Genomic DNA, 11,228 nt, shown 5'->3' with positions numbered 1-11,228 from the left:
CTGCAGGCGGGCGTTAGTGCCTGATAGTTGGGCTGGACAAAATCGCATGAAAAACGTGTTGGTGATGCGGCTACGGGTAATACGAATAAAAACATGCACAATAGCAAACTAAGTTGTCCTCCTGGGTCCGTTGAAATGTTGGACGGACCGTCATCAATGCGAAAAAAAAGTTATGTAGTTTTCAGGAGGCGAATTATGAACACAAGCGTGAAAATGATGGTTCTGTTATATACATGAATTCGGTAAAACGTTGAAATGCGAATTACAGCATGGTTTCCGGCGCGTTTAAAGTTTGTATAGGCGATCGTTGCTGAAATTGTTTGTATGTTGTACCTCACGGGCTGTGGATGTCCGCCGGTTCTTGTTCTGGATTTTCCGGAAAGTCGATCCTTGGGTGTTAGATTTGCTTGTTCCTGTAAATCCTTGGGGGTCGGATTGGATGATAGAATCCTTCCAAAACTGTAGGTTGTCGATAGTGATATATTCTCAAGAAAGGAGTCGTTCCAAGCGGGGCCTCATTGTAAATAACTCTAAGGGTCTCAGAGATATTTAACAGTGTCTCGATGGCCTGAGCGGTTATTGAGTCTCTTTAATGGTTAAACCTGCTTCTGACCCGTTCTATAAAGCACCCAGAACCAAGATCTCTTCCCGAATAATTGTATTCATTTCTGTTATCTTCTTCATTACGATGGTACATTACAACTTTCAATACAACGTTGTTAGGATGCCAGCAAAAAGAACGGCGAAGACTAGATTTGACTTGGCTGAATTTACGGGTAAAAACTGGGCTCTTTAACGCTCTCCATTATGAGAGCTGATTGGTCAATAATGTCACGTGATATCATGAGGCGCTTGAAGTAATATAATACAAGAACATAGGTGTGATGTGACATAAGCATAGGAGAACATTTTATGTGGTAAACAGGATGTTGAATGACTCACTTTACTCGAGAACATTCGATGAATTTATCATATGGGCCGCAGTATGGGATTGTGCAGTGCATGTGCAAAGCGCTGGCCTCTGTGACGTATGTTACACACGCAAAACATTACGCAATACAAGCACTGGTTTCTGTGACGTATGTTACAGGACAAAGCTAATTCTTTGGCTTTTACACCATTATTTGCTTGAAAAACGTTGCGCGATGTGTTTTGCATATTTATGGTGTTGTTTGGTTAAAATATAGGGTTTTTATGCGCGTTTGAAGCAAAATTAAGTAAACATCAACAATACGTTTTTTGAAAAACTGATGATCAACTCTTGCTTGTTGTTGCAAACTCACTTTAGGTACTTTCCCCGGTACTATACCGGATTATCTGTTTCCTTCACCGCGTATTTTGATTTGCTTTTCCGTTCTGAAAAAGCGGAACCAACCGTTATTGGTTATTGATATAAACAACGACGATGATGTGCCTTTTCAGGTGGTGTAATAGTAACAAATAAAATAAGCGAAGTTGCTGGTGTGGTGTCTACTCTCTGGTGTGCTATAAAAAATCATAAGCTGCACAAAGTCGTATTCGAAGTTACTAAATTCTATAAAATATGCCTCTTGGTGTTGGTCAAATTATGGATGCCCTTGGCACTTTGGCAAAAGAAGAAAATATACGCGTTTCAGTGACTCAGGCTTTAAGAGGTGGTGCAATGGCTGCGATTGGAGCTGCGGTGGGTGCTGTTCTTGGTGGACCACCTGGAATGGCCATAGGTATTTCAATTAGAGTTATACCCATAGGCTGCAATGAATAATAATTTTCTTATTTTAAAAGGGGGAACTGCAGGTTCCATATTTGGTGCAGCTACTGCGAAGGACTTCAAGCCATTGGTGACAGTGCTCAAGGAGCTTCCAGCACACCAACAACAGGAACTTGCTGATAAAGTTAAGAGTATTGTCGACTCATTTGACCCACAGGATGCAATCATGTTAGTGGCCTTGATACAAGGAAGTACATCACTACGTGGACAAGTTTATGCAGCTTTGAAGGATTACTTTGAAAAGAACATGTCAATGACTGTTGAATGCTAAAGCTTTTCCACTGATTTTTTATTTATTTCTGATTGACTGTATTTCAACACCCACTTTGTATTTTTGCATAGAGGGTATTTCTGCTAAAATTTGTTTATTGATTGTGCAAGTAATTGTCCTAATTATGTTCACTATATTAGCCTCTGCTATTACTTCAAGAAATTTGTTTATCATTGAGTGTTGTTGCCCGTGTAAGGCAACACTAAATAAACATCATTACACATAATATTTTATTTGTACCTACACAGAAACACTTGAACAACAGGTATTTATTGTAGCAGGCACCATGCAAGAAGCAGCAGGCACATATGAATACTGCTAAAAGGGCATGCACATAAGATGTTACGGTTAAGGTGATATATTTCCAACATTAACAAACACAGTTTGTTTCAACCAATCAGCTTCAGGTTCACTTTGCTGTTTTTCGCCTTTCAGCAGTGCAACAATAGCAGTGTTTCCATAATGCTCATGTTTGTATTGAAATGATAGCCACACTTCATCGCCCTGTGTTAGGTCTTTGTCTGGTGTGCACTGGACATAGAATCCAAGTCTGTTGCCGTGGCGATAAGCAACCACTCTGCAATAAAACAAAACAAATAAGTGCTTTTTACAAGTCAGAAATGTGGTTGCATTTACTCTTTGTCATCAGCAAATTGGGTTTGTGATCCTTCGGGGGATATAAACTCAGCAGCCTCATCGTATTTCGATAGCACCAAGTCACCAACAGGAACTTCAACCTTTAAAATATAAATGTTCAAAAATATTGCACACATCAAGTTTATTCCATAAAATGTAAATGCAAACACACCTGAGAGTTAGCCTTTCTATTAACAGATTCCTCTATGTGCGGGAGCAAAGTAACATGCAACACATGTTCTGTGGGGTTTATAAGGGTTAAGGTGATCTTGCATGGCTGCCCAGGCAGAAGTTTTGGGACCTTGTGTATTCTGATTTCTGGAACATGATTTCTATGAAACAAATTTTCCTGTTAAAAGCAAATCATCCAGCATTGATACTAGGGATGCACCGAAAGTTCGGTTTGCCGAATTTATTCGGCCGAAACCAAGGTTTCTATAATTATTCGGTTCCGGACGAATATTTTTGCAAAATTCGGCCGAAACCGAAACTTTTTTACTGCATGCAACGCTGATATGCAAAGATTAGAATCATTGTTCAAACTGTACTAATGTGTTTTAGTTGTTAATTGTCATCGAAATCAACTTTAAAAAGTTGGTACAGCATTCTTTAAGTGCCAATAAAAGGCTGTATGACAGGATCACATCCATTCCAGCACATTTTAAAGAGATGGATGCCAAAATTAGTTTCGGTTTATTCGGCCGAATTTATTCGGCAACTTTTGCCGAATATTCGGTTTCGGCCGGTTTTAAAAAAATTGCTGTTTCGGTGCATCACTAATTGATACTTACACAGCGACCAGGTGAATTTTAAACTTGATCGATGATGCGTTGTATTCTGGCTTGATAATGTTATGATCGCAACCCTATGGAAAAATTGTAGTAGTAGTTTAGATGTGATAAATTAATGGTTCTTTGCACGAGCTTAAAGTCAGGTGTTACAATATGTTACTGGCCACATTACACACAGGAAATAAATCATAGGATGACATAATTTACAATTCACCAAAACTTATAATTCAAGTTTAGTTATCAGTCTTGTTGGTTTAAATTTTTAGGCATCAAAGATTCTAACAGTCAAAAAGTTAAGACAATAGGTATTGCAAAGAAATGCCAATGGGATCAGGCACTGCAACCATACCTTGCAGCGAAGTGATTGTTTTACAAACATTCTTGTCTTTTGTGGCCAGAAATCCATCACATTTTCTGGTTGATGTTCTGGCTGGTTGTGCCTTTGGGTCACAGATGACACTAAAGAATGCAAAGCAATTGCATAAAACCAAACAAGATGTAACCACATTTAATTCAACTGCAAGAGTGCCCCTATTACACAATAATTAAAACTTTGTAATTTATGAAACATTTATTAACATTTTTTTGTGGCTCAAGGAAATTATGTTTAAATTTTTGTGATTTCTTTATGGCAACATGTTATCATATTTTTACCTTTTGCAAAATTAACCACTTCCTGATACTTCTCCTTTGGTAAAGGTTCAAGGTCATCAAGTGTTAGGGTTTTTGATGGTTCAATAACAACTTCCTTAAGACTGTCGGTCAACCTTGAGGACACTTGCGAAATTGGAGAAATCTTTTTGGTGCCAGATCCCAATCTTGCACTACCATACTTGCTCAACTAAAATGTAAACAATGCCAGTGTTGTCCTAATGCAAAGGTGTATGTTTACTTAAAACTTGACAATGCGTAATGAAGGGCCAGATTTTTTAAGATTTAATGAACAAGCCTGACTAAGTTGTCTTGTTTAGCATGTTGATATTGAATCATATGTTTGGGTGAGCGTTTTACATTTAATAAATTTCAGATAAAACCACCATGTCAATTGTCCAAGCAAAGATAAAATAAAACTTGACAGGCTTGTTAATGCAGTATATAATTGAACACACAATTCTAAACTGTTTCAACAAGCAGCAGTACTATTATGCTTAGTTTCAATACATAACCTACCTGCATGGCTACTGAAAAATGCCCTTTTCCTTTTGTTGATCGCTTTGGTTCTTGCTCTAGTTTTTCCAGTTGTGCACGATACTTATAATATTCGAGTAACTGACTTACCTTTAAACCACAAGGAATAATTAGTACTACTAATTTGGGTGAAATATAAAATTAATTCCTTACCCTTTGGGCATTAGGATTTGACTTTTCAGTCCAGGCACCATTAACTGCAAGCAGAAATAAATGAAACTTTGCACTCTAATTTTTTAAATGTTTTTTTTGCTAATATGTTTTATTTGCCTTCAATTTCCCTTAAACACGATTTTAGATGCTTGGCCATGAAATGCTTTGAAGAGATGCTTGTGTTAATTACTGGCATAAGCTTAATATATTTGCAATGCTCAAAAATTCATAATACTGTATTAGAATCCTAATTTTAAAAAGCCTATAAATCTGTGAGACAAGATAGGACAGTTGTTTTTTATATGCGGGTCTACAATATATTTTCCTATTATATATATACATCAGGGGCTCTATTAAGCCAAAAGGTTAAAAAGCACTGATCTGAATGATGGATTGTCCTAAACATTATTACTGTGCCTTGACAAACTGCCACCTTACATAAAAAGTAAACTTGCCTATGTCTTTGTCTGGCATTCCAATACCTCGAGATGACCATCTGCAGAATGTACAAGCTTGGTAATAGACCTTCTTGTTTGTGGTCTTAGTTGGATCATCAGCCATTTGTATCGCTGTATTTGTTGCTCTTGTGGATAATGGATGTAAGCAGGCCGGGCATTGCCAGGAGTTTGCTGACCTAAAATACCAAACACATTCCAGAAAAAAATTCAACACATGCAAAACAACATAAAAGGGAATTGACATACTTATTCTTTTTCAGAGGTGCTTCAGATGGAGAAAGGCTGTCCAATGTTTGGGGACAGAAATGTGAGTCAACCTAAACAAAAATCAAACTTAATTTTCCGTCTCAATTAACAGTAATATAAAAAGTTCCACCATCTATAAAATTACCTCATGTTGCAAAACTTCAGCTGACCTGAGTGTCAAGCAATACATGCAAAAATACAAGTTTGCCAATGAATCGCATTCATCAGAGTTTTCATCAATAAGGTACTTCACTTTGGATATATTAAGTAGGGTTGCCATTGCATGCCGTTCATAGGAATTTTGGCATGAATTTACTCACTAAAAACACACACAGTTATTTATTTTGTACGAATGCGCAACAAGCACATATTTAAAACAATTAAAATATAATATTCACAAAAGTAATGACATACAAATGCAAAACGTTTGTCAAATAAAGTCTCAGATAGGTGGAGTCAAGTTCAGCACAGCCCTCCAGACACCTAGCGGATGTTTTCGAAAAAATACTTTCCACAATATGTCGCCAAAGAGCTGTAACATCACTCCATAAATTTGGTTACAGATGTAATTCCAAAATAATAAAGCTTCAAAAAATAATAATAATTTATGGTGGTTAAAAAACAAAAATGACGGAAGTTTCGGCATGGACCTCCGAATCTAATCAATGAAAAAATCAGAAACAAGAGGTCGTATTTTTATTGCTTTCACCAGCAACCAAAAATGAAAAAAAAATCCGTATTGCATCAAGCTTTCCAAATTTAACGTCAGTTTTCGACGCCAGTTTTCACTAGATAAACGAAAGCTGGTTATTTTTGCGGTAGTCCCAAAGACCCTTTGACAAAATTAACCATGCCAAACGTTGGCACAGGTATTGCAAAACATACACAAACAACAGCTGCGTATTTGTCGTTGGGCCATGACATCGCAAAATTAGTTCCAGCCGCTTTGTCGTGTAAGCTTTAATTTCCGCTACGTAATCTACGAATAAAGTGTCATATCCTCGACCGATAAGTGCCAAACAATGGACGTCCGATTGCAATCGGCCCATGTCCGGCGGTGGACAGATTACTTCATCTAACGCAATGGGGAGTAAAAACAGTATGTCAGGAAAAAACTGTAACTGTTTCACGTGACATTGCGAAAAGATCCAAGCCCTGGGAACGCATTGGATGGAGACTATGCCGGACGTTTCTTGGCATAGATATGGCAAGTGTGTGTAGACGCACGTTAATGTTTCTCAACAATCATTGTGAGCGGTATACGTCAAGGAATTTCAAGTCTTTATACCATGTTGTATATTCGCCATGTCCCCTTTTAACCCCGCTGCACATCGAGAAGCAGAACGCTTCGTGCAGACATTTAAGCCCGGGTCCACACTCACGCTTGGCGCCAGCGGATTCTTTGTTTGTTTCATTATACGCCGGCGTGCGGGCGTACGCTCGGGATATTGAAACAAACAAAGAATCCGCCGGCGCAAAGCGTGAGTGTGGGCCCGGCCTAAGCGCGGAAAGCAGAAATTTTGGAGCATCACCATGTCTCGGTGCCAACGTAAAGGTGTATACTACTCATCCAGCACCGCAATGTAAAACTCCAGCCAAAATTCTACAGAGGTATCAACCACGAACCCTGCTGTCGCTTTTCAGAGATCAATACAGAAACTACGCGTCTGGCCCAAAAATGGTTACATGGCAAAATCACCAAGAATTATTGAAATGTTCTGTAACTTCCGCTGTATGTGTGGTCGAAACACACTATGTGTATATAGTGAGATAGCCTATATAGGAAAGTGATGGCCTTTATCGCACAAAATTTTAGTTTACTTGATGAATATGGAGAGTTTATAGGCCCTTTTTGAAAATTTCCTTTGATTGGGCCATTTTTCTAAAACATATTGGCTTTGAGCTTTCACTGTTGTTTCGCAACCCTGTGTGTGGACGTGTTTTCTTCAAAGTTCGTTAAAATGTACCAGTAAAAATACCCGCGACGAATACAAAGCTATATGGCAGCGGTATGCTAGGCTGAAAAACAACAAATAGGCCTACGGTTGTGAAATTAACTTGTTGCTTAATATACTTTTATTCCTATAGAGGTACTACAGTCAGCCACTAGGAAGTGGTATTAGCAATCACTGTACGGTGATATGGTGGTTGCATGAAAGTGCTACAAAAAATGTTGTCTGTACTCCCTTACTCACCACCCCCCCCCCCCCATAAAAACGAAACCAAAATACGCCACTGTATTTAATTGCACACTCATAAAACGGTCAACTTTGTTTTTCATTTATTTTTAACCATAGCAGCTTCCGACAAAATTAAATATTTTGATAACATTATGATGTCAAGTGAGTTCAAATCGCGGTCTCGTTGTCACGCCGCTCAGAGAAGATCATCCGAGGAGATTTACACCCCGTCAGCTGTTACGACTGGTGTTGACAACAGCCGTAACAACACAGTTCTTTCTTGCGCAAGCGCAACGCAAGCGAAACAGTTGCGCAATTTGCGTTTCGTGGGTTGACTGCGCGCGAATCGACCTTTGATGACTCAGCGAGGGCATAGTTCGCAAATAGATGGAAAAACATCTTCCACAGTGAAAGTCTTTCTACTTCATTTGCCTTAAACCTATACTGCATTGATGGAGTTGACATTCACGTGGCAACGGCTTTATACAAGGATTGCACTTCTGTACCGCGTGTGATAGCACGTTTCATGCACCTTTGGACTTGTTCCTCTTTTAGCGCCACTCCACCTTGTGACAAACACAACAACACGTTATGTAAGACAACACAAACAGATAGATGTCCAACACAAACGTATACCTGGGCGTTCGATATAGATGATTCTGTCTTGTTTGTCAGTAACTACACTCAGTTGACCATCAGTGACCTCCTCTTCCATTGAAGTTGGGTCTCCAATTATTTCGGAGCTGCAAAGTGAATTTTTACAATGATTAAATAACTAAGTAACCGCATTTTAATAAAAAAACAATACCCATCAAATATGCAAAACGTGGAGGAAACAGGGGAGTTATGGACGGTCAGTGTTTGCATGTTTTTCATGTCAACTTCTATATTTCCTGTTTCGTTATTGAAGCAAACTGTTGGAAGTTTCACTAAAATGAAGAAATTAAATTTAGGTGGTTTTAGGCAAATGTTGCACAGCAAGAAGAAAATACTCTGTAAAATAAAGCACAATTTAAATCTTACCAACGATACATACCATTGAGTAATGCTGCTGTCAAAGCGATCACTGTTGCATCAGTAATATTGCCATCATAATCAAGGCAAACCAAATCACAATACAGAACCCAAACAACTTTATCATCTTCTATGCACAAATCCTCAAGTGCAACCAGTTTTGAGCTAAAAACCAACACAATTATAAGATATTTGGTTTTCACCACAGTTGGAAACGTCTTTACTAGGCTAGCAAGCCGACAAGTCAAACTAAATTAATTACATAATCCCATTGAAAACAAGTTCTATGCCCTACTTTTAATCTTATTTTATGTAAAGAATGAATTCAGGTGTAAATAACTTTAAATATTGCATTATAAAGTCCATCTAAGATACACAACACAGTATCGTATATTCCATAACATATACCTTTTTATTAGATTATCCAAAAATTTTGTAGCCACCTGTGCCTGATCGCATGGAGGGCCTGGTTTAAATTTAGGAGAACATAGTGCTGGAAGTTCAACATTGGGTACTACAATACACAATTGATTGAATAAAATATTCTCATTGCCAGAACAAGCGATTTTACCAATAATCCCTTTTCCAGGTTCTTTAGCGAAGGGTTCTGTTAGTTCTGCTTTAATACCACATGTCACAACAGTTTTTCCCAATTTAACAAGGGAGGAACCATTAGCAGTTCCCAAAGATCCTACAACATCAGTGCAAACATTTATTTCAGGAAAATTTAAAACAACAAACATCTTTGAACAGAACCCACCAACATTTAACACCAAAGATCTCATTTCCATGTAAGTTCTTCCATCAGGACGAATTGATTCATTCTATTTAAAAACAGTATATATATTTTAGATAGCCTATCACAGGTTACTGATATACACCAGAAAACATAGAAAATGGGTGGTGCACAAGGTTTTAAATAGTGGTTTAATAGAGGTCTGAGCTCACCAGCTATTGTAACAAGATATTGTCATTCAAATAAAAAAAAACATTTGTTGCAAGAGACGAAACATATTTATATACATTACCAAGTGTAATTTGTAGAAGTCAAGTGGTTGAGTATTGCTGCAAAACAAGACAACTTGTTAACTCACAGTGGATTTTGCTATTAGTCAAATAATTACGCTGAATGTAATTTACCAAATACAACGGCACTTCAGTTTCAAAAACAATAAAAAATGAATTTTATATTTCACCAAGATGTGTCATGTTTTACTAACTTGTAATGGTCCATGATATGTTACTTTTTGCAATCGAACTTAATTTCCCCAGGCTAAAACGATATGTGCCAATACTTGAACACATAAGACTAGCCACCAGATCACGTTTTTAGGCTATATTGTTTGTAACCCGGGGGTGTTCTGTTACGTCACAAAATTACGTGGCTGCGCAACAACAATTCCCTTTTTCGCATATTGACGTCAGTTGCCAGATCAATCTGGGGCGGCATTACGAACACATCTCGCTAAGTTTAGCGAGCTCGGTATTGACGCACGACCTCGTTAAGTCGAGATTTGGTATTACGAACTGCCGTCTCGCTAATCGGACCTCGCTAAAATCCTCGCTAAGTAGCGAGGAGCTGAGACCACTCGCTAACGCCAAAATATTCCGGACAAAGCCGCACAGCTGCGTCGGCAATTAATAATGGCTGTCTATTTTGCCGCTAAACGCTCATATAAACGAAAAAAGGTAAGACAAAATCCCCTGGAAATGTCGGATTTAGAATTAATTTCAGAATAGCGAATGCCCAAAGCTGTGATAATGGAATTGTGCAACCACTTGCACCAAGATTTAAATCCAAAGAGTGCCAGTAAAAGATGTCTTACAGTGGAAGAACAAGTTTTGATATCATTAAAACTTTTGGCATCGGGAAGCTTTCAAAATTCAGCAAAAGGACAATATTAATGTTTCACAACCAACTGTCAGTGTATTGCTAAGTCGATTTATGGATAGTTTGATTTCAAAACGACATCAATTCATCCACATGCCAAACAGGATGTCTTCAACAATGATAAAGCAACACTTTTACTCAATTGCACGGTTTCCTGACGTCATAGGGGCCATTGATGGAACACATATTCCCATAATTGCACCAAGTGAGGAAGAACATCTCTTTGTCAACAGAAAGGTTTACCATTCCATCGATTTGCAGGCAAGTTGCATAATTTTCCCTTGTCATAAATTGGTTTTGACTTCAAATTATTGTTGCAGGCTATATGTGATGCAAGTGGCCTGGCTCATGTCATGATTCATTCATTATGCGACAATCAAATGTGTACCAGGAGTTTGAGAGTTGAAAATATCACGATGACATTTTGCTGGGTGACAGTGGTTATCCATTAAAACCTTGGTTAATGACACCTCTTAGCCATCCAAGTACCCCTTCACAACAGAAGTATAATAAGGCTCACAAACAAACAAGGCCAACTATAGAGAAGTAAGTTACACTTGTCTTGCATCTCATAAAATTAACATAAATAATAATAAAGCTTTTTTGTTTAGGGCATTTGGTGTTTTAAAACAGAGATGAAGTTTGTAAAA

General features: G+C 38.1%; 3 protein-coding genes across 3 annotated transcripts; 1 reads left to right on the top strand and 2 right to left on the bottom strand.

Moving 5' to 3' along the window:
- Positions 1-1,370: 1,370 nt before the first annotated feature.
- On the top strand, positions 1,371-2,247 carry LOC145911099 (protein C19orf12 homolog). The gene is made up of 2 exons (XM_082998348.1): positions 1,371-1,703; positions 1,765-2,247. The coding sequence occupies exons 1-2, from the start codon at positions 1,544-1,546 to the stop codon at positions 2,019-2,021; spliced, it is 417 nt and encodes a 138-aa protein (XP_082854474.1). The 5' UTR covers positions 1,371-1,543; the 3' UTR covers positions 2,022-2,247.
- Positions 2,245-5,808, bottom strand: LOC145911098 (dynactin subunit 4-like). Its single transcript, XM_082998347.1, has 11 exons — positions 5,639-5,808; positions 5,494-5,564; positions 5,245-5,423; positions 4,790-4,833; positions 4,619-4,726; positions 4,103-4,289; positions 3,798-3,907; positions 3,449-3,522; positions 2,830-2,989; positions 2,658-2,758; positions 2,245-2,598 (listed from the first exon to the last, which is right to left on the bottom strand). The coding sequence occupies exons 1-11, from the start codon at positions 5,771-5,773 to the stop codon at positions 2,370-2,372; spliced, it is 1,398 nt and encodes a 465-aa protein (XP_082854473.1). The 5' UTR covers positions 5,774-5,808; the 3' UTR covers positions 2,245-2,369.
- A 1,932-nt stretch (positions 5,809-7,740) lies between these two features.
- Positions 7,741-10,047, bottom strand: LOC145910296 (exosome complex component RRP43-like). The gene is made up of 9 exons (XM_082997367.1): positions 9,908-10,047; positions 9,716-9,752; positions 9,448-9,511; positions 9,259-9,378; positions 9,096-9,201; positions 8,710-8,852; positions 8,482-8,602; positions 8,310-8,416; positions 7,741-8,239 (listed from the first exon to the last, which is right to left on the bottom strand). The coding sequence occupies exons 1-9, from the start codon at positions 9,919-9,921 to the stop codon at positions 8,139-8,141; spliced, it is 813 nt and encodes a 270-aa protein (XP_082853493.1). The 5' UTR covers positions 9,922-10,047; the 3' UTR covers positions 7,741-8,138.
- Between the last annotated feature and the right edge of the window lie 1,181 nt (positions 10,048-11,228).

Source organism: Ascidia mentula, chromosome 8 (genome assembly GCF_947561715.1).
Source record: "Ascidia mentula chromosome 8, kaAscMent1.1, whole genome shotgun sequence".
Lineage (NCBI taxonomy): Eukaryota > Metazoa > Chordata > Ascidiacea > Phlebobranchia > Ascidiidae > Ascidia > Ascidia mentula.
Note: the sequence above shows the minus strand (reverse complement) of the source record. Positions and strands in the feature narration are given on the sequence as shown.

What these genes read in the sequence shown, in the direction of transcription:
- LOC145911099 (XM_082998348.1), top strand. Translation starts at nt 1,544, where the DNA reads ATGCCTCTTGGTGTTGGTCAAATTATGGATGCCCTTGGCACTTTGGCA. An exon ending in ACCACCTGGAATGGCCATAG is followed by an intron (nt 1,704 to 1,764) that starts GTATTTCAATTA and finishes TTATTTTAAAAG; the next exon opens with GGGGAACTGCAGGTTCCATA.
- LOC145911098 (XM_082998347.1), bottom strand. Translation starts at nt 5,773, where the DNA reads ATGGCAACCCTACTTAATATATCCAAAGTGAAGTACCTTATTGATGAA. An exon ending in AGTGGTTAATTTTGCAAAAG is followed by an intron (nt 3,908 to 4,102) that starts GTAAAAATATGA and finishes TGCATTCTTTAG; the next exon opens with TGTCATCTGTGACCCAAAGG. An exon ending in ATAGAAAGGCTAACTCTCAG is followed by an intron (nt 2,759 to 2,829) that starts GTGTGTTTGCAT and finishes TATATTTTAAAG; the next exon opens with GTTGAAGTTCCTGTTGGTGA.
- LOC145910296 (XM_082997367.1), bottom strand. An exon ending in ACTTCTACAAATTACACTTG is followed by an intron (nt 9,512 to 9,715) that starts GTAATGTATATA and finishes GTTTTTAAATAG; the next exon opens with AATGAATCAATTCGTCCTGA. An exon ending in ATCTTTGGTGTTAAATGTTG is followed by an intron (nt 9,379 to 9,447) that starts GTGGGTTCTGTT and finishes CTGATGTTGTAG; the next exon opens with GATCTTTGGGAACTGCTAAT.